Source organism: Aphis gossypii, chromosome 3, assembly GCF_020184175.1.
Source record: "Aphis gossypii isolate Hap1 chromosome 3, ASM2018417v2, whole genome shotgun sequence".
NCBI lineage: Eukaryota > Metazoa > Arthropoda > Insecta > Hemiptera > Aphididae > Aphis > Aphis gossypii.
Genome location: NC_065532.1, coordinates 4,163,586 through 4,186,985, shown reverse-complemented (window position 1 = coordinate 4,186,985; position 23,400 = coordinate 4,163,586). Strand labels below are relative to the sequence as shown.

General features: G+C 29.2%; 4 protein-coding genes across 8 annotated transcripts in view; 1 reads left to right on the top strand and 3 right to left on the bottom strand.

Annotated features, from left to right (window-relative positions):
• Nucleotides 1–387: 387 nt before the first annotated feature.
• On the bottom strand, nucleotides 388–6,367 carry LOC114121182 (protein monoglycylase TTLL8-like). The gene is made up of 3 exons (XM_027983407.2): nucleotides 5,859–6,367; nucleotides 3,952–4,316; nucleotides 388–2,592 (listed from the first exon to the last, which is right to left on the bottom strand). The coding sequence occupies exons 1-3, from the start codon at nucleotides 6,238–6,240 to the stop codon at nucleotides 1,063–1,065; spliced, it is 2,277 nt and encodes a 758-aa protein (XP_027839208.2). The 5' UTR covers nucleotides 6,241–6,367; the 3' UTR covers nucleotides 388–1,062.
• Nucleotides 6,368–8,049: 1,682 nt separating this feature from the next.
• On the bottom strand, nucleotides 8,050–13,272 carry LOC114121191 (serine/threonine-protein kinase 3). The gene is made up of 12 exons (XM_027983418.2): nucleotides 13,039–13,272; nucleotides 12,895–12,975; nucleotides 12,651–12,831; nucleotides 12,351–12,578; nucleotides 12,152–12,257; nucleotides 11,849–12,061; nucleotides 11,605–11,735; nucleotides 11,383–11,536; nucleotides 11,219–11,307; nucleotides 11,048–11,116; nucleotides 10,808–10,945; nucleotides 8,050–10,506 (listed from the first exon to the last, which is right to left on the bottom strand). The coding sequence occupies exons 1-12, from the start codon at nucleotides 13,113–13,115 to the stop codon at nucleotides 10,348–10,350; spliced, it is 1,626 nt and encodes a 541-aa protein (XP_027839219.2). The 5' UTR covers nucleotides 13,116–13,272; the 3' UTR covers nucleotides 8,050–10,347.
• Nucleotides 13,273–13,399: 127 nt separating this feature from the next.
• On the top strand, nucleotides 13,400–17,118 carry LOC114121186 (mitochondrial intermediate peptidase). Of its 2 annotated transcripts, XM_050205048.1 has the most exons (12): nucleotides 13,400–13,574; nucleotides 13,658–13,953; nucleotides 14,024–14,133; nucleotides 14,578–14,730; nucleotides 14,788–15,066; nucleotides 15,125–15,316; nucleotides 15,383–15,509; nucleotides 15,648–15,858; nucleotides 15,927–16,054; nucleotides 16,117–16,338; nucleotides 16,395–16,628; nucleotides 16,692–17,118. In XM_050205048.1, exons 2-12 carry the CDS (start codon nucleotides 13,825–13,827, stop codon nucleotides 16,983–16,985), a joined length of 2,079 nt encoding a protein of 692 aa, XP_050061005.1. In that variant the 5' UTR covers nucleotides 13,400–13,574; nucleotides 13,658–13,824; the 3' UTR covers nucleotides 16,986–17,118. The 2 variants fall into 2 exon arrangements, with proteins under 2 accessions (XP_050061005.1, XP_027839211.2); XM_027983410.2 differs by having other exon boundaries at nucleotides 13,400–13,953.
• Nucleotides 17,104–23,400, bottom strand: part of LOC114121172 (tudor domain-containing protein 7-like) — a 24,857-nt gene continuing 18,560 nt past the window's right edge. For all 4 annotated transcript variants that reach the window (XM_027983392.2, XM_027983395.2, XM_027983393.2 and 1 more), the window contains 9 exons: nucleotides 22,560–22,730; nucleotides 22,328–22,495; nucleotides 22,073–22,255; nucleotides 21,742–21,996; nucleotides 20,958–21,179; nucleotides 20,660–20,896; nucleotides 19,730–19,834; nucleotides 19,459–19,664; nucleotides 17,104–17,784 (listed from right to left, as the gene is read on the bottom strand). In XM_027983392.2, coding sequence (XP_027839193.2) covers nucleotides 17,769–17,784; nucleotides 19,459–19,664; nucleotides 19,730–19,834; nucleotides 20,660–20,896; nucleotides 20,958–21,179; nucleotides 21,742–21,996; nucleotides 22,073–22,255; nucleotides 22,328–22,495; nucleotides 22,560–22,730 — 1,563 coding nt within the window. In that variant the 3' untranslated portion in view covers nucleotides 17,104–17,768. The remainder of the gene's footprint in view (nucleotides 17,785–19,458; nucleotides 19,665–19,729; nucleotides 19,835–20,659; nucleotides 20,897–20,957; nucleotides 21,180–21,741; nucleotides 21,997–22,072; nucleotides 22,256–22,327; nucleotides 22,496–22,559; nucleotides 22,731–23,400) is intronic.

The window sequence follows — 23,400 nt, the reverse complement described above, 5'->3', positions numbered from 1 at the left end:
CTAGTAAAAGAAACATTACTTATGAACATTAAATTAATTACACGTTATATCTTTTTTGCAATTTACAAATTAATTATATTTAAAACTTTAAATTTTTTTTTCTACCTAACCAAATCTAACCTAACCGAACCTACTGGTTCGTACTGTGTTGCGTATATGTATAATATAGTAGGTTCATGTAAATAGCTTTTTAATTTTGAGTGAACGAAAAATGAGTTAAATTTGATTTCATCAAATGATAAATATATTTATACTTTATAGTATTTATAGTTTTATAGTATTTATACTTTTTGTAATTTTGTAAAAAAAAATCGTTAAAATTTGCCGCCCTCAAATGTCGCCGCTCTAGGCCCGGGCCTATAGGGCCTGTGCCTAAATACGCCCCTGCTTGTGGATCGTTTTAATCTACCATCTGCAGGTTCTTCTTTCAGCACTTCACTTCACCGCTATTAAAGGCCCCAACATTAAACAGGCGACGGATCGATAAGGACGTTTGAGTTTTCGGGCAAAGGAGTTGGCTGGAAAATGTTTTTCGAACATTACTAATATGATAGTGCACCGCGATCAGAAGAAGTTCACTGTGACAGGGACGGGTGACGACGTGGACGCGGCGCTCCACTACTTGGCGGCGTCTAGTAGGCTGATCGTAAATCAGATGGCGAAGGCGAGGCCGCAGACGGCAATGGACGGCTACAAGAACATTTGGATAGTCAAGGACGCGACGGGTCTGCGCCGTCGCCGGCTGGTGATGCTGAACAAGATCAGCGACTTTCTGAACGGCGATGCACGTGATCGGGTGCTGCAGCTGCGGACCGCATATAGTGCAAGTACATCGAGACATCGTTGCTGTGTAACAACATCAAATCGGACGTGTATACACGTAGTTCGTGTTATCGACGTTCGGGGGCCGACTGACAGTGTGGCTGCACCGGACTTGCTTGGTGCAACCGTATGCGGACAAATTTTCATTGCACCGAGAGGTCGTCAAAACCGGTCACTTTGAGTAGTTCAAGACGGGGGTGTGGCCAAGATGCTGATCGACAGCGATCGAAATTCATCACACTACGTGTAGCGTTTCTTATTATTGCGGTTTCGGCGTATGATTGACTTGTAAATTCTTTGCACTGATGTGATTTTTGTCTTGTACTTGTCCAACAGCTTTAAACACCTGCGGCTTTCGATAGGATCGCGATGACCGTCGTTTTCGGCCGACCCGATAAACAGATCCGCGTCATCTTCCGTCAACGCCGACATCGCCGTTAGCATACCGGTCGCCAAACGAGGCCGATCGTGCAGCTGTGGCTCCTGCACGTCGTCCGCACTAATCATCTCAACGTACGTGTGAATGTTATCGTCGTTCCACCAGTATTGTTGGTGAAAGGCGTCCGAGTGGTTGGCGCGCGACGATACTCGTCTGGACATGCTCGGCCGTTTGCTAGCCCTTTTAGCGACTTGTCTTTTGGCGATCGACGACTTAGACGCCGAGGCGAACAGTCGCGGAACGTAAGATTTGGCGCCGGCCGGTAACGGACACTCGTGCACCACGTCGAACATGCCACACCTAGCGGCCACACGACCACGGCGGCCGATGTCGATCAGCATCTTGGCTACACCTTGCACCACTGTCCGGGTCGCGCGAGTGGCCGCGGGAGACGCCAGCCGGTCGTGTTCTTCGCGGTCGGCGGCCAGACACGGGTCGTCCGACACGATGTCGATCAGCCACGGCCGCAAGTCGTCGCCCAACACGAACGTGCCGCGGAACAGTTCCAAGCAATTGGGTCGCAGATTGATGGAGCCGGACGCCGCGGCCGCGGTAACCGCCGACACCACGGACCGTCTGACCGCCGTGTACACGTGGTCGCCGTGTTCGACGTCACTGTCGTTTCCGTTCACCCGCCGTTGCGACAGCTTGTCCGCACTTTTCGCGCTGCGCCGCATTTTCGACCCGAGCTGCTTGAGGCCACAGATCAGCGCCGACGCCCGCAGCATCCCGTGCAGCCCTCCCGTCTTGAACCGCTCAAAGTGCCCGGTTTTGACGGCATCTCGTTGCAACGAAAATTTGTGCGCGTACGGTTGCACCACGCAAGTCCGGTGCAGCCACACTGTCAGTCGGCCGCCGAGCGTCGATAGCACGATCCACGTGTATACGTCCGACTTAATGTTGTTACGCAGCAGTGGCGTCTCGATGTATTTCTGCACTATGCGGTCGGTGGCAGCGCCCGGTCGCGCGCACCGGTCCAGCACGTCGCCGATCTTGTGCAACATCACCGGCCGGTGACGGTGCATGCCCACCGCGTCCTTGACTATCCAAATGTTCTTGTAGCCGTCCATCGCCGTCTGCGGCCTCGCCTTCGCCATCTGATTCACGATCAGCCTACTAGACGCCGCCAAGTAGTGGAGTGCCGCGTCCACGTCGTCACCCGTCCCTGGCACAGTGAACTTCTTCTGCTCGTGCACTATCATATAGTAATGTTCGAAAAACGTTTCCCAGCCAGCTCCTTTGCCCGAAAAATCAGACGTCCTTAGCGATCCGTCGCCCGTTAAATATTGGTGGCATTTAATAGCGGCGAAGTGGAGTGCCGAAAGAGGAGCCTGGTGATGATATAACACATGAGATTATAGAAAATATATTAAATAAATAATAATACAACTACAGACTACCTATAGGCTATATATAAATGTATATTATATTATAATATAACGTCTGTAAGTTGTAGTATGCTATGTAGTATAAATCATACTTTGTATACAGATGATGATGATTTCGATATTATCGATTCTGAGCGATAAATTAGACATCAGGTATAAAAGTTATTTCCAAGTATACTAATAACAAATTATATAAATATTTATAAAACAAAAAATAATAACCAAGCATTATCGTTAACGTTCTATGAGTGACACTATTATGAGTCAGATTATGCATTAAACAACAAAATTAAAACATTAAAATCAATTTATTTATTGTTTTTTTTTTTTTTTTTAATGGAAAGGGGTTAGATTAAAGAAGAAAAATCATCGAAATTATTAAGTATACTAGATGCCAGATGGCAAAAGTACTTTGATAAAAATGTAAGAAGTAACATAATTGCAAGTGGAGTTTTTTTTTAACTGAGTAATCCAGCGGTTCCCAACCAGAGGTATACGCGTTTAGAGAGGTACGAATTTTTGTCAATATTTGAATTTCAAATGCTAATAAAAAAATTAAAATACAAAAAATTGTGCCTATATAGGTATTCTTATAATTTTTGAATCACTATAAGACTAACTTGTGAGAAACTTTATATTCAATTTTCAAGTATTTTGACTCAGCCAAAAAATTTTTATCGATATCTATAAAAAAAAAAACTAAACAAAAACGAATATTTCAAATGCATACAAATAGCACAAAATAAGTGAAATATTTTGAAAATTAAATTATGTAAAAAAAATTTATATCTAAATAACTGGTGAATATAATATACTTTTTGAATAATAATAACAAATATTTAAAATCGTTATCGTTATGCAATTTCGTGAAAATTTAAAATTAAAACGCACATAATATTTTTTCTTCAGTTTTTTATCAACACTACAAAAAAAAGTCAAAATATTTTGATAATTTAATTGTTTACAGATAACACTTATATAAACATTTGCTGAAAATTGCAAGTCTTTACAGTGATTCATTTTTAAGTTGCAACCATATAAAAAAATCGATTTGGTCGAAAACTGTATTTGCGTGAAAATTCCCGATTTTTGAAAATGTTTACTTTTGACCTCTATAAATGCACCAAGCCACCAAGGATATTCACTTTGCCTTCGGAAACCACCCCCAAAGTTTGAGATTGAAGCATTATTTGGACAGGAAAAAAAAACACATAGGTATCATTGTAAAATCAATATACATTCATCACTTCATTTAGAATCTAAAAATAACAGAAATTATCAGGTTTGCGGGTATATACTCACTTGACCGCTATTTGCGCACATGGCTCGATGATCACCGTCCACAAATGCTCGTAATAACGACATGCAAGCAGTTAATGAATAGTCTGCAACGAAGCTACGGTCCGCGTGTACCTCGTCGGCGCATGCACGGTATGCCCTCGGATAGTGGACATCAAACTCTGATTTGTCGGCCAGAATGTTGCCGCATAGCTTCAATGCGGTGTTCGCATCCCTCGGGAACCGATTAATCACGACATCCGGGTCTAACGTCATCCAGTTGATGCCGCCGCTGTGTGAGTCTGTCCATATCAGACCGGATTCATAACGCTTTACGACCGCCTTGACGCGTTCGACGTTATTGTGTAACGATAATATTACGGTGGGACCTAAACACGTCATAACCGATTTATGTTTAAAAATGAAATTGAAAAATCGTACATTATAAAACAGTCGTTGTATCTATGTATTGACACTGAAAGAGGATTTATAAGTTATAATAGGTGTATACATAAATGATAGATTCTGTAATTCTGCGTGTATAGTGAGTATAGTGACTGCAGCCCTTCTCTAATATTTAAATAAATATGTCTAATCAACAAATAACTTGTTTAAACAAGTCACAGACAAAAGCTGTTTGTGTAAAAACTAACGAGTAAATTTCATGATTTTGTACTTCACGTTAGGAAATATGTCATCTAACGTACGTTCTATGTCAGAGGAGAATCAAAAATTGTTATTTTAAAGAAAATGTCATTTTAAACAACTGGTGTAGGTATCTTTAGTTTCTACGACTAATAATTTTTAACTATAACAAAAATCTAAAATTATTTTATAATAAATTGTTATTTTACAAGTGAATTTTGAATTTCGTTAAAATTTAAAGTAAGGATAAAAAAATTTTAATTGGTCAACATTGTCGATACTTAGTTATAGGTACTTAGAAAAATATAAAATTGCAGTTGTCTATAAATAACTCAAAAAAGCCAAAATATTTTGAACATTTAATTGTATATAGATAACACTATAATATAGTAATATAAACATTTGGTGACATTTTCAAGTATTTATACAATGATTTGTTTCTGAGTTAAAACCATATAAAGAAATCGATTTTTTTGAAAACGGTTGGAAAATTTTTTACTTTTGATCTCTAACACATAAAGGATATTCACTTTGCCATCAGAAATCACCCCCAAAGTTCGAAATTGAAGTATTATTTCGACAAGACATCATTGCTGCAAAATCATTACATTCATTACTTCGTTTAGAGTCTAAAAATGTTGTTGATTAAAAATTCTTGAAAATTTATTGTTAAAATCATGTTCATTTATCAAAAACAAAACATTAAAATTATGTAGTAACGATATTTCATTATAAGCACTTAAAATTAGTATCATTGTCATGAAAATTTGCAAATTGTTTTGCAGATGAAAATTTGTTCAATTTTTATAATTAAGGCTTAAAAATTTAACACTAGTTCCTCTTATAAATATTTCATACTAAATTCAAATCTAAAAAAAATAATACTTCCATCACTGCGATAGGCGGAAATCCATAGAAATTTCCGGGGGGCTTAATTAACTATAATATATATCATATATTTTCACATGAGACCTGACAACATTTTGGGAGGCTGCTATTACAATATTTGGGGGGCTAAGCCCCCCCCCCATTTCCGCCTATCATCATGAGCAACTCAAAACCTACTGTATACAATAGAATGTTACCCAATTACCTATAATATATAAGTTAATTATTATGTATTTACTATAATAATTTATTCATATTCTTTATAAGTGTTCAGTTAATTAACAATATTACTGCAAGTATATAGTATATAGAGAGATACTTACCACTGAACTTAATATATTTGGTGTATTCAATTCAATGCTTAGACTAATATTATAACATGCATAATATATACTTACTGCTTTTTCGAAAATAGTCGTCGTCGACTTTAATTTTACCGATCCAACCATTCTCGATCAACGTCGTTTGAATCTCGGCCGGCATTTTAACTACCGCGGTAAATATTTTTCTTTCGCGGATCGCTTGGTCCACTGTGCCCACAGAGTTTTTGCAGTTACCTCGATGAGACTTGTCATGCGATAAGGTAATATTTGAGCCTTTGGAATAATTGGACACCGAACTTACAAATTTCGCTGTTGTCGAATCGCCAGGTTCGAATGAACTGACCGTTGGCATCCGTTTGGCCATTTTATCACGCGACGACAACTTTCCGCTAACGCTTTTGTTGGATAATATCTTGTTGCCGTTTAACCTAAGTGAAATTTTATTGCTATAAGCCATCAGTATGTGTAAAAGTTATGATTGATGAGTGTATATGATGTTAATATTTAAGTGTGAATTTCTTATAAAAAATTTAAAACTTAAATACGTTTATTACGTATATTTACCTATATAGTTATTAGAATAGTTACCATATAGTTTACTATAAATGTATGTATAGTAGAGATGGCAACGTTCTCTATTGATAACGCTATTGCTATTTGATAAATATTACATTTTAATTATGGTTAAAGTTATTCAATATATTCCCGATGTACATTATGGATATCATTATATATTTATATCATATGATTATAATTATATTATTCATGATTTGTGTTTTTTATTTGATTTTATGTTTGAATTTTGAACAAGTGAAGACACTATTTCTGGTAGAAAAATGTCTCCTTGTTCCGATCATAAACTTTATAAAAGGTTTCAGAAAATTTTAAAAATTAGATTTGTAGAGACAGCTATAACTATAAAGATATAGGTTCCTATATATAGTTGTTATATTTTTGGTGAGTCAAAGTTATAAGTTCTCAGTAAATACTTATTAGTTATTAAAACACCTGGGAAAAACAAAAAATATGAAGTTATTTATTTTAATATACAAATATATGTTATAATATTATTGAAATAATAATATTTTAGTATATAGGTAGTTATCAAAAAGTCAGATTTTTGCCTTCGCTGAGCGAAGTTCGCTCACAATCATTATTTTAAATTGTAATACTACAGAATAGATGAAATTTCATTATTGATACACTTTTATTAAATTACAAATTTTAAATTAATTTTTATCAATAAAATACCTTTACCTATTTAAGTTTCAACTTGAAATTTTATTTTGGTGCTTTCCCAATATACAATATCAACGCACGCCACTGATACGATTCAAGTTTTCTTTCATTTAAGCTCATTAGTATTAATTGTCCTTGCTACCACATAAACCCTTAAATCAGTTCAATTTAAAATTATTCATTTTATAATTAACAGTTGATTTGATATTGGAAATGTCATTTATACATAAGAATTAAGAAGGACGACAGTATAATAATGAATAAATTATGAATGTTTTGACGAGATACAATAATATGGCTATCCGGATTATTAATATAAATCATGTGGTTATTATACATACTATTAATGATTGGCTTATTGCGCTAATGGAATCAATGGAAGGTGAATTATTGTTTGCACGACGGAACACCACCAAAATTCTCGTACAATCTCAGTATAATTGCACTGAACAAGTCACCTCCTAGAGTCTTAATTTTGTAATTCTTTGAAATTATCAGATCATAAAAATTGATATTTCGGTCTTCTATTAATGCAAAATCTTGATTTTCCTATTTTACCTATGTATAGTTTCAAGTTTGTAACACACGAGCGTACTACGTCTACTTATACTCGCTAATCGTTACGGAATATGAACGTGCCCGGGCGGCGAACCAAAAACGTTGATTGGCTTACAAAAACGAAAATCACCGTCCGCGGTATCCTACTGTAACAAGGTTGCGGTAGTGAACAGGTTCGCCGAGTGCGCGACGATGTGCGTCCTTTTATTCCACAGCAAGCATAGATCATGACGAATCGCAGAGAAAGAACTCCCCCCACCATGTCACTTGCCACAGTTATTGGCGGATGGGAGTTTGGAGTACCAATGAGGAGGTTGGTTGCATGCGAAAAACACTAAATCGTCTGCTGCCTGCCTGCCTGTCATGATTCTAATTTTCACGGAGTATATTATATAAATAATATTAAAAAATGTAGAACTATTAGAGATAATGTGATGTATGATGCGTTTGAAAATTGGTCCATGTCAGCTCCACAGTTTAAACAATATTTTTATTTTATATTTTTTGTATAAAATTATTTTATTAACAATGTTATAATAGTATAGACAATAGAATAGCATAATTTATGTGACTAAATCAAACCTTAACTGTAATTATAGCAGAATTGTTAAGAATTTAATATGTTGTTTTGAAAATTAAATGAATAAATTAAACGGGTAATTAAAATAAAAACAAGGTAAAAATATTATAATACACAGGTCGGTATGTGCAAATTTAATGTATATGTTATTGTAGACATAATATGATATAACATGATCAATCGAACAATGTTGAATTAATACAATACTACAGTAAAAGTTGTACAACTATCACAATACAGTTAACATTGTTTAGGTTAAAAATGTTTCACAAAAAAAAAAAAAATTGTTAATACAACACATTACGCATATAGTAAAATATTTTTAATGGTAAATATTATATACTAAAATGGGAAATTTTGAGCAATTCATGTAAATATGAGACAAATTTTAAGTTTTCCATAAGACAAACATGTATTTTAAATTTTAAAATAATAATTTATAATAGAATAAACTATTTTATAAATTTTCCAAGCATAATTGATTTTATAAGTCTAGAGATAAAAATATACAGTAGACAAAGTATAGTATTAAATCAATTAATAGCATTATTATTTTTTATTTTTAAAAACATGTTAACAGAAATTACCATATTTCAAACAAACACTTTTTTTAATTAATATGAAACAAAAGTAGTTGTTTTGTTGTACATCAAAAATACAAATGTTACATAATACACATACATCTAAATAAATAAATATTTACCCCTAATAAATATTTATTTTTTATCTAAAAGATAACAACCTTGATACCAAGATTTTATTTTATTAAACTCACTTAAAAAAAAAAATTAAATTGAAAGCAAATTAACATAAAATAACAACAACAAAATACATAAAATGTAATACATTAAGATTATAATTCATTTTTGACCAGAAACTTTTTGTTTTTATTTAAGTGTATGAACCAAAAAAAAAATAATTATTGGTTTTTACAATTATATAAACATTTATTAGATCTAATGATTTCAATTTCCAGTCAGTCTTTTTTCTATTACACTAGAATAGCAATAGTTGGGTTGGTTACCTACATTATACAATAAACATAATTTAAAGAAATGGACTGAAAATACAAATCATTAAAAATAAAATCAAAAAATAAGTAATAACCAGTCTTTGAATCTCGATTATGGTTACAATTTTTGCACCCTGTCCTGTCTACATTTTTAACATTTTAGTACATGATTTATATATTGCTCCTATTAAATATAAAATTGTAATTAAAATATACCTAATTAAATTTGATTTGTGCAGTCATTTTTATTTAGCCGAACAATTCCAAAATATTATTTTATTAAAATATCTTATTTAGTTGTTAAATGATAAAAAAAAAATATTTAAATTACAGATCATAATTTTAGTTATGAATTATATTCAATTCAATATTTTAAATACCACTATAGGCCAATTATATTTTATTTAAATAAAGATTAATTTCTTATTATACATAGACAAAATATATTTTGATTATTTTTTTTAATACAACTACATACCTAAGCCCAACAAATATAATGAATCACTATTCAATAGTTAATTAAGATATATCATCAATAAGATGATAAACTATAATTTAATGAGAGGCTATTATTTCTTATAAAAATATGTTCTTAAGAAATCAGAAGAAAATGAAGGAAGACCAACAATTATTGGAAAAATATCAATTTTATAAATGAAAAAAAAAACTAAAATTATATCCTATACTGGTGTAATTGATAATTAATCAATACATGATTAATATTATATGTTTCTATATATTTTAAATAATTTCTTACTCTACTTTTGGTAATTAATATGAATAAAAATATAAATATAAATGTGTTTGAAAACTTTATTAAATTTTTAAAATAAATATAGATAGTTGTATAGAAATTATACTTGATTTCTTTACTTATTTTATTACACAATTGTACTTTCGATACTATCAGATTAAAACAACTTGTCCCATAATAATACTTAAGACAGAAGAAATGACTTAGACATTTTTTTATGCTATTACAATGATCATTTATAAATCAATTGATCAATTATAATATCATGTTTCAAAAATTATTTGGAAGTTTGGCTTATAAATATTATCTGCCATGCAACTGACTGGCATACATATACATAGCACCTTAATCAGGGGAAATCTGAGGTCAGCCATCAGTTTGTTTGTAACTATAATGTTAAACTGTACAGATATTAAATATTTCAAAAATTTTGTTGTCGTTTACGCTTCTGATCCATAGCATCTAGTATTGGTTGGCGTTTTGTTTGATAGCGACGTCGTAGCTCATCAATTTCACGTTCCATGTCAGAATCCAAATTAGACATTCGTTGTTGCAAGTCATCAAAAGTTAAATATCTTAACTATATTATAAAAATTGAAAAATTGAAATAAATTGTTAATAATAGCAATTCAATTATCTTGAAAAGTTAAGAATTTAGAATTTTTTACTGATATTTGTACTACAATTAAATATTTTATTAATAATTTATCTATCATAAATGAGAGTAGACACTGTCTTATTCTCTCGTATGATAATTTGCCACTAAGTTTATTTAACTATGATTTTAAACCAGGAGAATGAATATTAATTGGATTTGAGAGTTAAATAAAACTATTAAAATAAGATCTCTAAATTATAATAGACATACAAATAAAACTTACAAATTCAAAGTCTCCATCAACAATTGGTGAATAGTGTCGGTTTTGATGAAGAGTATTAGGTGCATTTACGTCAGGTCTACAATTTATTTGTGGCATAGGAAATTGATGTGAAGTTATAGTTTTTTCACATTCATCATTCTAAAATATTATAATTATTTATTAATTTAAATAAAGTTATATTAAATATATTTGCAATATGTTAATTAATTATAATATAATTATAAGTATAATATACATTACTTGAGAAATATCTTGAACGGAATCTGGTCCATCATCAAATAATTTGTTTTCCGACTCAAAATTATCGTTCTAAATTAATGGTAATAATAATAATGTAAATAATTATTAAGATTCTATAGTGTCAAAAATAGAGCTCTATGAATAATATTAAAAACAGTTATCAATAATTACTTTTGATTTTTCTGCAATCTTTTTATCAAAATGATCTAAGAATAAGGGTCTATATTTTCTACCAGATTCTTCAGGTCCAGTATCATGTCCTAAAATGATAAACATTTTACAAATAAATAAATTAGCTACTGGTTTCAAATACATAAGTATTTTAATGCACATACTTTTCATTGTGGAATCATCTTCTCCATCACTATTAATTACCATTGTTCTTAATTCTTCAATAACTGAATTACTTTTTAAACTTGTCCCTTTTGATTTATCTGGTACAAGGGTACTATCATCTACTATCATTGTACGACTATCAATATCATCGTCCTAAACAGATAAATAATTTAACCAATACATTAATTTAATTATAATATTAATTCATCTAAGTCAATTACTTTAGAGTTTTGATCTTTATGCTCAGCTGATGTTACTTTACATGATGCATTAGAACGGAGAGTTTGATTCTCTCGAATTTCTCTTGCTTCAGCAATCATCTGACTTAAAATTTCTGGTGGCTTTGCATTTCCTAATTTTTAACAAGAAAAATTATTAATAATAAAACACTGTTTATTGAAACAAAATTAAATTACTACTTTTATAAATTAAATAATAAAAAATCAAAACGTATTATCTTCTTACCAATAAATTCATGATCTAACATTTTTGTAGCTGTTGCTCGTTCATCTGGGTTTTTAATCAGACATTGACTAACAAAATCAATAAATTCTGGAGTCCACTTATCTGGTTCTCGAAATGAAGGTGGTGGTTTAGTTGGTATCATGAATATAGCGCGCATTGGATGTATATCGCCATATGGAGGTTTGCCTTCAGCCATTTCCAATGCAGTTATTCCTAGTATACAATAAAAATCATTGTCATTAAAATGCATAATAATTCTTTATTCGTCTACTTAATTTATTATAAATGTATTATTTAATATACCTAGGCTCCACATATCAGCAACACAATCATATCCTATTTCTTGGATTACTTCAGGTGCCATCCAAAATGGAGTTCCTATTACAGTATTTCTTTTGGCCATTGTATCCTAAATAATAATAATAATAATAATAATAATAATTAAAATAATAATTTATAAGCTATTTGTGACTATATCTTTATACATTTAATATAAACTTACAGTGAGCTGTCCTGCGACCCCAAAATCAGCTAGTTTAGCATGTCCTTCTGAATTTAATAATATATTTCCAGCTTTAATATCCCTATGTATTTTTCTCCTTAAATGTAAGTACTCAAGTCCTTTAAGTGTGTCTGACAAGATAGTAGCTATTTCGTCTTCTGAAAGAGTCTTTTTTCTTAATCTCATGATGTCAGATACTGAACCAGCACCACAATATTCCATAACAATCTTTAAAATATAAAAGAGCTCAATAATTTTAGACTAAATAAATTAAACAAAATAATTAAAATATATGGTTACCCATAAATCAGTATTCTTAAAATATGAACCATAGTATTTAACTACATAGGGACTATCGCATTGTTGCATAATGGATATTTCTTTTATGATTTCCTGAAGATCGGTGTCGACCGGTACTTGCTTAATAGCAAGTACTTGGCCAGACTCTTTGTGTAGTGCTTTAAATACACTTCCATAGGATCTGAGAACAAACAGAAGTTAGGAAGCCTTAAACTTTTTTCCACAATTATCATAACTATATTACCCTTCTCCGAGTTTACAAATAATGTCAAACACTTCTTCTGGCTGCCTGGTCAAACTTTCTTCAGACAATTTTTTTAATTCACTAAAATAGAAAGAAATCACGCATTAGTTAACCAATAAGAATGGTTGATATTTCAACACTTACCTCTTTGAAGACATCATATTGTCAGGGGTCCTGTAATTAACATGGCAGAAATTGAATACAGATTGTGAGTTCGACATGTATAAACTGTTTAGTTATTTATTTACAAATAATAAATTATATATATTATATGTAATATAATAATACATAAAACTAACAAAAAGAAGACAAAATTATAACGAAACAAAAAAAAAAAATTTGGTACAAAAATGATTAAAAATGATGGTAGTAACGAAAGAAAATGCTTTTCTCCGTTATCATTAAAACCATTTCTCATTATCTTGTATCAGTAATCAAAAATAAGGCGGTATTTATAGAGTCAGGAGGCCACGACTGGTCCATGAATTGATTACCCGTCGTCCCGGCAATGATGTAGATGATAATATCAAGATCTATATTATAATTTATTATAAAATTACAGTCTACAGAGTAGGGTAAGGTTCGGTTTCAGTATTAAAATCGAGTATAAAATCAAATTGTTGAACGAGGCACTAGAGATATGACCAAATTATCGTGAACCATATTCAGTCGTCTATTGTGTAACTTTTCTTCATATTATTTTTAATTAATTACGCTTAAGTTGATGTGAACAATATTTTACAAAAAAACTATCACCAAATAGATACCGCTGAAATAATTTTAAAACTAGTCAACGCCTTATATATTTTGTTGTGGTACCATACAACAAATTAAACACAAAACAGGATGCGTCCAACATCTATTATTTAAATTTCTTATGACTATTCAACGTGAGAAGTAAATTAACGATTTATATATAAGCTATAAATTATGATTCTACGCAAAACAATTCATGATGTGCGGTGCGCAAAGAAGTACAGTGTTGCCTTGGCTAAGCCATTATCTGAACTTTTCAATCAACCAAAGCCAAAGTTTAAATTTTTTGTCAAAAACCAAACTGTAAGACTTAAACATTAATTTTGTACTTATAACTAAATACTAATTATAAAATTGAAATATTGTTATTTAGGGACTTTTTGGTGCACCTGAATTGATTTCATTTGAGGGATTTTATGCATTCAAGGAACAAACAAAAATAGATTGTGATAATTTCGTTGATGAAATATGCAATCCCAATCGGTAAATTTTTTTTCTTCATAATATTCAATGGCATATGTATTAAGAAAATAGAAATAGAATTAATAGTTATGTATTTGTTAATAAATTATAAATACATGGTGTATCGCTTATTTAATGTGTGGTCTTTAAATCAAGTTAAAAACATAAAATTTTGATATATTTAATAAAAACTTTTAATGATGCTAAATAATTCCTTAATATATATTGATTATAATATTACAAACAAAATATATAAAAAAAATATATTCAATTTTATCCAGTTATAAAGATTTTTTTCTTTAACATGATCCATCAAATACATTAAATTTTTTCTAAATATCAAGTAAATAATTACATAAATTGAATTTTTCAATTAATTAACTTAAAATTTGAGTTCAATTTTATCTATAATAATTTAAATATTAGATTAAATTATAGAAATATAGTTAAATTGTCATTTAATAGAAAAAGAAATCTAGTGACGATTTTTGACCAGCTATCCAATAGCCTTTGTTGTCTTGCTGATATGGCTGAATTCATTCGTACAGCACATCCAGACAAATCATTTGTTGCTGCAGCAGAAGATTGCTGTATCTCCATGAATACCATTGTAGAAAAGTAAGTACTAAACCTCAAGTTTTAAATGTGCTATTAAATACAACATTTATCTTTTAGATTAAATACTAACAAAGATTTATATACAAATTTGAAACAAGTAATCCTAGATGGTGATAAACATCCTATGACTGAAGAAGATCGACATGTTGGTGAATTATTTTTGTTTGATTTTGAATTGAACGGCATACACTTAGAAGAAAGAAAAAGACAATATGTGGTCAACTTGAATAATTTTATTTTGGTTACTGGGCAACGATTTATGACAGCAGTAGAAAAACCTAGAATTGTAGATCCAACTAAATTACCAGATGTCGTTTCTAAAGTTCTTTCTAAAGAGTATAATTAAATCTAAAAGAATGTTTAACAAATTAGCTAATTATTTATTATTGATTAGGTATAGGTATAACTCTGGAGGGAAATTAATAGTCGGACATCCTAGTTCTCATTCTGAAGATCCAGTTTTGAGAGAAGCCGCATTCAAGGTTTACAATGGTCCAAATGCTGAATCAGAAGAATTGTTAGACAATCTTTTAGAAAGCCGTCATAAATTGGCTTTGACTTGTGGATTTCCATCTTATGCTCATAGGTGAAAATTGAGAAGTTATGTACAAATATCAATGATAGATGTTAATATTTTTGTTTTGTTTTAAAGAGCTCTGAAGAACAGTATAGCGGAAAATCCTAGTTTTGTTATGGAATTTTTGAATATCCTTAATTCAGAGTTAAGGATTCGATCAGTTTTTGATTATAAAACTATGAAAAGGGCGAATAACAATGATGTAATTATTCTCAACCCTTTAAATAGATTTGCACACAATTAATTTAATTGATCATAAATTTATTTTTATACCAAAATATACCCAGACTTGCACACTGACGTTTTTACAAACTACAAATAATTGTTTTTATTTGTTTAGATTGTATCACCGTGGGATGTTCAATATTTGACCAACAAAATTAAACAGAACCATCTTCAATATGCAATGATTGATTATGCGTCATATTTTTCTTTAGGAGATTGTATGGAAGGTTTGAATATGATTTTCAATAGTTTATACAATATTAATTTAGTATTTGAAGACATAACACCAGGCGAAGGGTGGGCTGAACAATTATACAAGTTGGCTGGTTGGTAAACATATAATTCCAATGTCTTTATTACATTTTTTTTAATTTAATAAATTTCTCGTTTTTAGTTACTCATAACACTGAAGGTTTGCTTGGATATATCTACTGTGACTTTTTTGAAAGAACAGGAAAACTACACAATGATTCACACTATGTTGTTAGAGGAGGCCGACAATTACCAGATAATTCTTATCAAGTAAATATTATCAATAAATTACAAAACTAATATGTAAAAATAATGCTAAAATGTTTTATTAGACCCCAATTGTAGTAGTTATGTTAAATGTGGTGTGGCGTGAGAATCATGGTCCAGTACTCTTGCATCCTGGTTCTGTTGAAAATCTATTTCATGAGTTTGGACACGCAATACACTCTATGTTAGGCCGAACTCGTTATCAACATGTTAATGGTACACGTTGTGCAACAGATTTGGCAGAATTTCCATCGGTTTTGATGGAATATTATGCTACTCAGCCTCAAGTAAACTAATAATAATATAAGGCATTAACTATTTTCTAAACATGTATTTTTCACAGGTCATAAAACACTATGCCAAGCATTTTAAAACTAGACAACCTATGCCGGAGGACATGTTAAAAAAGTTATATGCATCCAAATATTTATTTGCTGCTTCTGAAATGCAGTTGCAGCTATTTTATTCTGTACTAGACCAATATTACCACACGCAAGCACCACAGTCATTAAGTACAACTAATATGCTTGCAAAATTACAAGTAGAATATTATGGACTACCATATGTTAAAGATACAGTAAGACATATTTATTTTCAAGACAAATTTAGTTTTAAATTTATATTATGTAAATATTTTTAGGCATGGCAGTTACATTTTTCACATTTTGTTGGCTATGGTGCAAAGTATTATTCATATTTAGTATCCAAGGCTTTGGCCGCACATACATGGCATTCATTCCTGAACAATGATCCATTAAATAGAATTCAAGGAGAACGTTTACGTACAGAATGTTTACAATATGGTGGTGGTAAACCGGCAAGAAAATTGGTCTCAGATTATCTCGGAACACCAGTAACACCAGAACTCTTGGCATCTTCTTTAATACAAGATATTGATCAAGGCAACAAAATCTCTACATTTTCTGCTACATAATCAAAAAAAAAATTGTACCTTGTCACATAGTGTTTTAATAATATTATCATGTTTGAATTTTGATATAATATTTAATTTTCTGATTTCCTAATGGCTAATGGTAAAATAAAAAATCATGTTGTTGTATAAAAAATTTTCATTTATTTGATAAAAAAATTGGATCTAAAAAACAATGCTGTTATAAGTCAAATTAATTTAAGGAAAGTGACTCCAATTTTATTTATATTATACATTTATTATTTAGCATGACAATACTTAAGTATTTAAGGACTTATAGTCACTAATCAAATTTAAAATTTAGAAGTTGTTTAATCATAATCTCTCAGAAGTCAGTTTGCCAGGTGACTCATTAAATTATAATATAACAGCAATAAATATAGAAATAAATATTAGTCTATTTTAATTATGTATGTCTTAATTTAAAAAATATAAAAAAATTGAATCAAAGTTATAGTATTGGTTTTTAACATAATACATATTATTTTAATCTGGTTAAAACATTGCATATTTGAAGACCATTCAGTACATTCAATTGACATAAACAAATACTAAGTGTACATACAAATTAAACAAATATTACATTTTGTTTTAAATTTTTCAACCGTCTCTTAACATGACTTTACACTTTAAAAAAAATTATAATAATAAAAATAATAATAAAAAAATGATGAGTATTTTCTCATAACAACACTTGTATAAAACTAATGTAACAACATCAGATCAAACTAACACATTTAGATTTAAATATAACAATTTATTAAATGTCCTTTATGTAGTGGTAATTTATTGTTTCTTTAAGCTGAAAATAAACAAAATTAAAAAATAATTAATTACATAAGATATTATAGCTAATAAATGTATTATTCCTACATTATAAAATCGTGATAATTTACTTAAGTGTAACATGTATAAATTATTTTTTTTCCATTTTTATTTATTACTATTTCTAATGTCTAGTACATCAATGGTTTATCTGGTTAACGAAAATAAAACGAATCAAAGAATACAAGGCATACAAAGATTCTGTTTAAGTATTTTATGGTAATACTCTAATTTTTATTATTCAAATTAAAATGAGATTTTAGACAACAGCTAAATAGTAAATATCACACATTAAGAATTTCAAAAAAATGTTTTCAGTAAATGGTTTAAATCATACATTTACTTTACACGTCATACCTGAACACTTGTAAAGTAATCACAAAAAATAAACAATAATGATATATAATTATACTGGTCAAAATCCTATTAATTTATATAACCTCAAAATGGATTATTGTAAATTATCAGAATTATTACTAGTTATTATAAGACCCATAGCTATTGAAAGATTTACCATTGATAATTAAAGACAAAATTGAGTATTATAATTTGTAATTGTAATTGTATTAATATTATTGTGGCAATGATTATTTAATAATTTTATAAACACCATGCCATCATGCTCGGTATTTTGTCAATGCTTGTAATAAATAAATAATCAAAATTAATGAATTGTATTCAAAAATTAAAATTAAATGTAAATAAAAATTTTTTTTTAAATTTTAATGTATTAAGAAAAAAAATTATTAAATGTATCTATTGTATTCTAAAATAATAATTAATAGGTTTTTAAACATTAATAAAATTGAAATTATTTCACTTAATTAATACAATGTGTACAGTAAAATCTCTATATTCTGGATAACCATGAAGAATAAAGAAATGCCCATTATAGGAAAAGTTAACCATTATTGAGAAAACCTCAACATATAGTGGTTATTTGCAATGAGTTACTAAGTTATTAATTATTTTTTATTTATGTTATCTTATAAATTGTTAATAAATGTTTTTTAGAAGTTAGAACTCCTGGGCCTCCACACGAGTCTTTTCAGTGGAGCTCAGTACTCATTATATAGGAATTTAAAATAAATAAAAAGCAAAATTTCCTCTATAAGGAAGGACTATCAAAAAAAAAAAATTACAAAGCACCCACTCGCACATATTCAAATTAGTATTATCTATTATATTAATGTAGGTATTAATTATTTACTGTTTTGTAATACCTTAATTGTTTATTATAATATAATTTACACTAATTTAAAATTAAATTTATTAGTTATTTGTATAAATACATATATATATGTATTTTTTAGATTAAAATTTTTAAATATTAACGTACAATTAAAAAAAATATTTTATCCTTTATCCAATAAAAAAGACAAAATATGAACGAAATGTACTTATAAAAGATAAATATAGAATGTATTTTTATTACTTAAACATATGTAAATGTAATGTGTCCATTTATGAGAGGTAATTTATAATTTTGGTAACAATTTTAAATGTCTATGTTTCCTATTAGGAGTGTTCAGTATTTACTATTATGAGGTTATAACCACTCCTATTGTTAATTTACATTTTTGTTGGGAAATTTAAAAATGCTCATTAATAGAGGTTTCATTGTATACACTTCTACTAATATTAATTTTACCTTTGAAATAGCGGTATGTTAATGCAGTATGGGGTATTAGGAGAATCCGGTTCGGTTTTGTAGAGTTGAACGCATGGCACATCATCGTTGGGCGCATTAACTGTATTAACTAAAACCGTATTACTTCCAATAATTGAAAATATCTTTTGGGCAATATCTGGAGTCATAGTATTTGGAGGTAAAAAGTTCATCGAAACTTTAATAGCCTAGAAAATTATAAAAAAATAATTTTTATTATGCAAAAATATGAATTCTGGATATTTTTGAATACCTGAGGAGCAATCTTAGTCAACAATGGATCAAACAATTCCAAATTTGCTAATTTAGTAATTTCACACTGTGACATATTACCGTAGTCTATATACATTATCTTGACCTAAAATAATAAAACATAGGTTACTTAGTAAAAATGAACTATTGTAACAAAAACAAGGAGATTATTCAATAAAGTGGCTTTTATATTTTGTAAAATTACATTTCATGCACATAAAAATAAAAAAGACCATGAATGTTCTATTTCTTGCAAATATAAGTTAAAATTTACAGGATGTATGTTTCAAGCTTAGGTACATTAATTGCAAGACATAGTGAAAACAATGAAATTTTAATAACATCAAATTTGTTCAATATTCAATATTAGCTCATTATGTTTATAACCTTGATTATGGTTTAAAGCTAAAAAATTGTGTTCTAATTTTATTATCATATTGTATAGGTAATTTAATATAGCATACCTTACCACATAATATGCACAAAAAAATTTAAGGGAGAGGAGGGTTTGAACCCCCCATAAATACAGCCTTAATTAAAGACATTTAGGTATTGATATAATATAGCTTCTATGTCAGATATCAAAACCATTCAATAAATTTAAAACAAAAAAAGTTTTTTGGACTTTTGTCCATAGCAATAAAATAATAATGAATGTTTTTTTTTTTTTTTAAAAAAAACAAATGATTCACAGAATGATAAATTATTCTATCATAATATTTGTCGAAGATAAGAAATCAGTGAGTTCATTTTGACTAATAACTTTAATACTATAATATTAAATTAAAACAAAATATGACTTTCACACATTTTTTTTATACCTATTGAAAGAGCAACTTATAATCCATATTCAAACATAATTAGTTAATAGGATAATTAACTTATACTTATTTTATCTCTAAAATATATTTTTATTGTAATTGTTACTAACTTCTGAGTCATTGATTATATCAACAACTTTAACACGACTCCATGTATCATCATACTTAGTTATATAAATTTTGTCTTTTATAACTTCTTCTTTGCTCTTCAACATATATTCTGGGTCAAAGTATTCATCATTTGACAAGATTTCTTCTAGCGATGCAACAACGTCAATGTTTAGTTGTAAATATAAATGGCCCGATTCAACAATAGATGATACAATTCCATCTACAATTGCTTGATCCTGCAGGATAATTTAAATATCATAAATAATGGACAAAATACCCCCAGATAAGATTGTTTACCTCAAATAATGGCAGCTTGGTAGAAGTTTTTTCTAAAAATCTTTGAATGATCATATCATTCACATTTATTCCTCCTTTTTCATACAAAGTTACTCTTGGATAATTTCCAATTGAATCAGGCACAAGGAAAAAGGTTTTATTCAAAATCATTTCATCCAATAATTCTTTTAAACCATCAAATGAACCAAAATTATCAAACTGATTCAAAATACATTCAATTGCCTAAAAATATAGGCAAATTATTATTATATTGATTAAGAATAAAGTAAAGTTGTATATATTTAATTGTTAAAGTTTCCAATGTTTTAAATTGTATTAATTTAAACATAGTTTCTAACTATAATAATTTAATAAAAACAATACATTTTATTAACCATCATTATTTTAATGAACAAATAGTTACTGTAGTATTGAATGTTTAAAAAAAATTATATTTTAACAACTTTGAATTCTGACTGAAAGTTTATTATAATAATAAAGTAACAATACTTTTTTTTTTTTTTTTTTTATAGTTTGTTGACTAGGAAAAGATTTATGAAAAGTTCACATAATCCCAAATAAGGCATGTCAAGATGAAAAATAGGTATTATTATTTTTTAATTGATAAATGAAGAAAAATTATAAATTATATTCAATTGTTAGGAAAAGCATTAACATAAAAACTAATGAGTTGTTTTAAATAATGCAATTATCTTTTCTCTAGAATGTCATAATATTACTATGGATACAGTTTATTATATCTACATATTAACAAAATCAATATCAAAATATTAATCAATCATACCTGTGTTTTAGGTTTCATGAAGATTGGTTCTAGGTTACAAATCTGATCTTTGACAATGTTCAATTGCTCGCCTGTGTCTATCATAAAACATGTAGCTGTACCATCATCGTTAGTAGAAGTAAGTTGCACTCTATGCCAAGATGAATTGTATAGCACAGCATAAAATTCACCTTCAATCACTTGATCAGGGATACTTAATTTTTCTGTGTTCATCATTGTGTCATTGAATTTTGCTTGCATTTGAATGAAATTTTCCTAGATACATATTATTTACTCTTGGTAAACCTATTATTGTTTAATAGATTAGTAAAATGATTAAAAAAATACTTACATCTGCACTCTGTCCAACTAGACGTATCCAAATACTAGTCGCACCATAGTTAGCAGAGACAAGAATAGATTTTTCGACGTAGTCTTCAAATAATAATGGAGTACCTGGGACAAAGCTTTGTTCATCGGCAACATCTTCATTTGTATGCTCATGACCATTTTGTTGATTACTTTCAGTATCGTTCTGTACAATAAATAAACAATAATAGCTAAAGATCTATTCTCTATTTTTATTTTATAGACAGAAAATAATTACAAGATATATAACGACTTTATTAGCTGCTAGCTTATCAAATATGAAGTAACTAAAAACTCCCAAAAGCTGATCCCAATTCTCCGGTAAGTTTTCACGAAATTCTTCTCTATACATGCGTTCTAAAACATCACTCATAATACCAGTTGTTTCATATCCTTGTTTTAAAAGCTAAAAGAGAGAATAATATAATAATGACTGACATTACATTAATCGCAATTATTTATTGTAATACCGTTCTAACGCAAGATGCCATTGTATTAATATCATTAGTAATTGGATAAATAACACTTTCACCATATTGTTTTTTTAAGGCAGTTAGAGCCCGTTTTGCAGCGACCTTTTGCGCATATTCATCTGAACTACAATCAACTGGGAAAGAACTACCAACGCTTTTTTCATTTACCTAGAAAATGAAACTTAAATATTTTATATATGTTATATATGGTTCTATAATAATCAATTTTAAAACTAACAACAAAAACTTAAGATATGTCAAGTTCATGATGAAACATGAAAATAAAAAATATATTTATGCATGAAGTACATTCAGAAAGTATGTTCCGTTCTTTAATAAAAAAATATTAATAAATAAATTAAATAAATTAAAGAGTAATTCTTTTTTACTATATCTGTATTTATTCTTTATTTATATATACAAAAAAAATGGAACTTACTTTTAGGATGTACCTAGTAATATACATATGAATAAATTGAAATGAATCTAGTTTAATTTATGTAGTTCAATTTTTGGCACTTTAATTTAACTGATAATTGTGTCAAAATATGTAAATAAATTTAATTTTTAGAAATCATTTCTTAGTTAAAAAAAAATATATATATATAAAAATGGTGCTTTCATATATTTGACATAGTCATTAAATCTTAACTTTAGAATATGTTACTTTTTTTCAACAAATGTTTTAGACCAAAAATTTTAAATTCTTACACTGTATTACATAATATATAATACATTTTTTTATTGGCTATACATTTGAACCAAACCAACATAAGAAGCAATAATTAATGGCAGAAATATCAATTTCTATAATTATAAAAATAAATCGCAAAATTAT

Bases quoted from the DNA above. Each gene is read 5' to 3' on its own strand.
- LOC114121182 (XM_027983407.2), bottom strand. From the start codon at position 6,240: ATGGCTTATAGCAATAAAATTTCACTTAGGTTAAACGGCAACAAGATA. The intron at 4,317-5,858 runs GTAAGTATATAT...TGACGTGTTTAG, and splicing joins CGACTATTTTCGAAAAAGCA to GTCCCACCGTAATATTATCG. The intron at 2,593-3,951 runs GTGAGTATATAC...TATCATCACCAG, and splicing joins TGTGCGCAAATAGCGGTCAA to GCTCCTCTTTCGGCACTCCA.
- LOC114121191 (XM_027983418.2), bottom strand. From the start codon at position 13,115: ATGTCGAACTCACAATCTGTATTCAATTTCTGCCATGTTAATTACAGG. The intron at 12,062-12,151 runs GTATATTAAATA...ATTGTATACTAG, and splicing joins TGCTGATATGTGGAGCCTAG to GAATAACTGCATTGGAAATG. The intron at 11,117-11,218 runs GTAATTATTGAT...CCATTAATTTAG, and splicing joins AGATTGCAGAAAAATCAAAA to AACGATAATTTTGAGTCGGA.
- LOC114121186 (XM_050205048.1), top strand. From the start codon at position 13,825: ATGATTCTACGCAAAACAATTCATGATGTGCGGTGCGCAAAGAAGTAC. The intron at 13,954-14,023 runs GTAAGACTTAAA...ATTGTTATTTAG, and splicing joins TTTTTGTCAAAAACCAAACT to GGACTTTTTGGTGCACCTGA. The intron at 16,055-16,116 runs GTAAATATTATC...ATGTTTTATTAG, and splicing joins TACCAGATAATTCTTATCAA to ACCCCAATTGTAGTAGTTAT.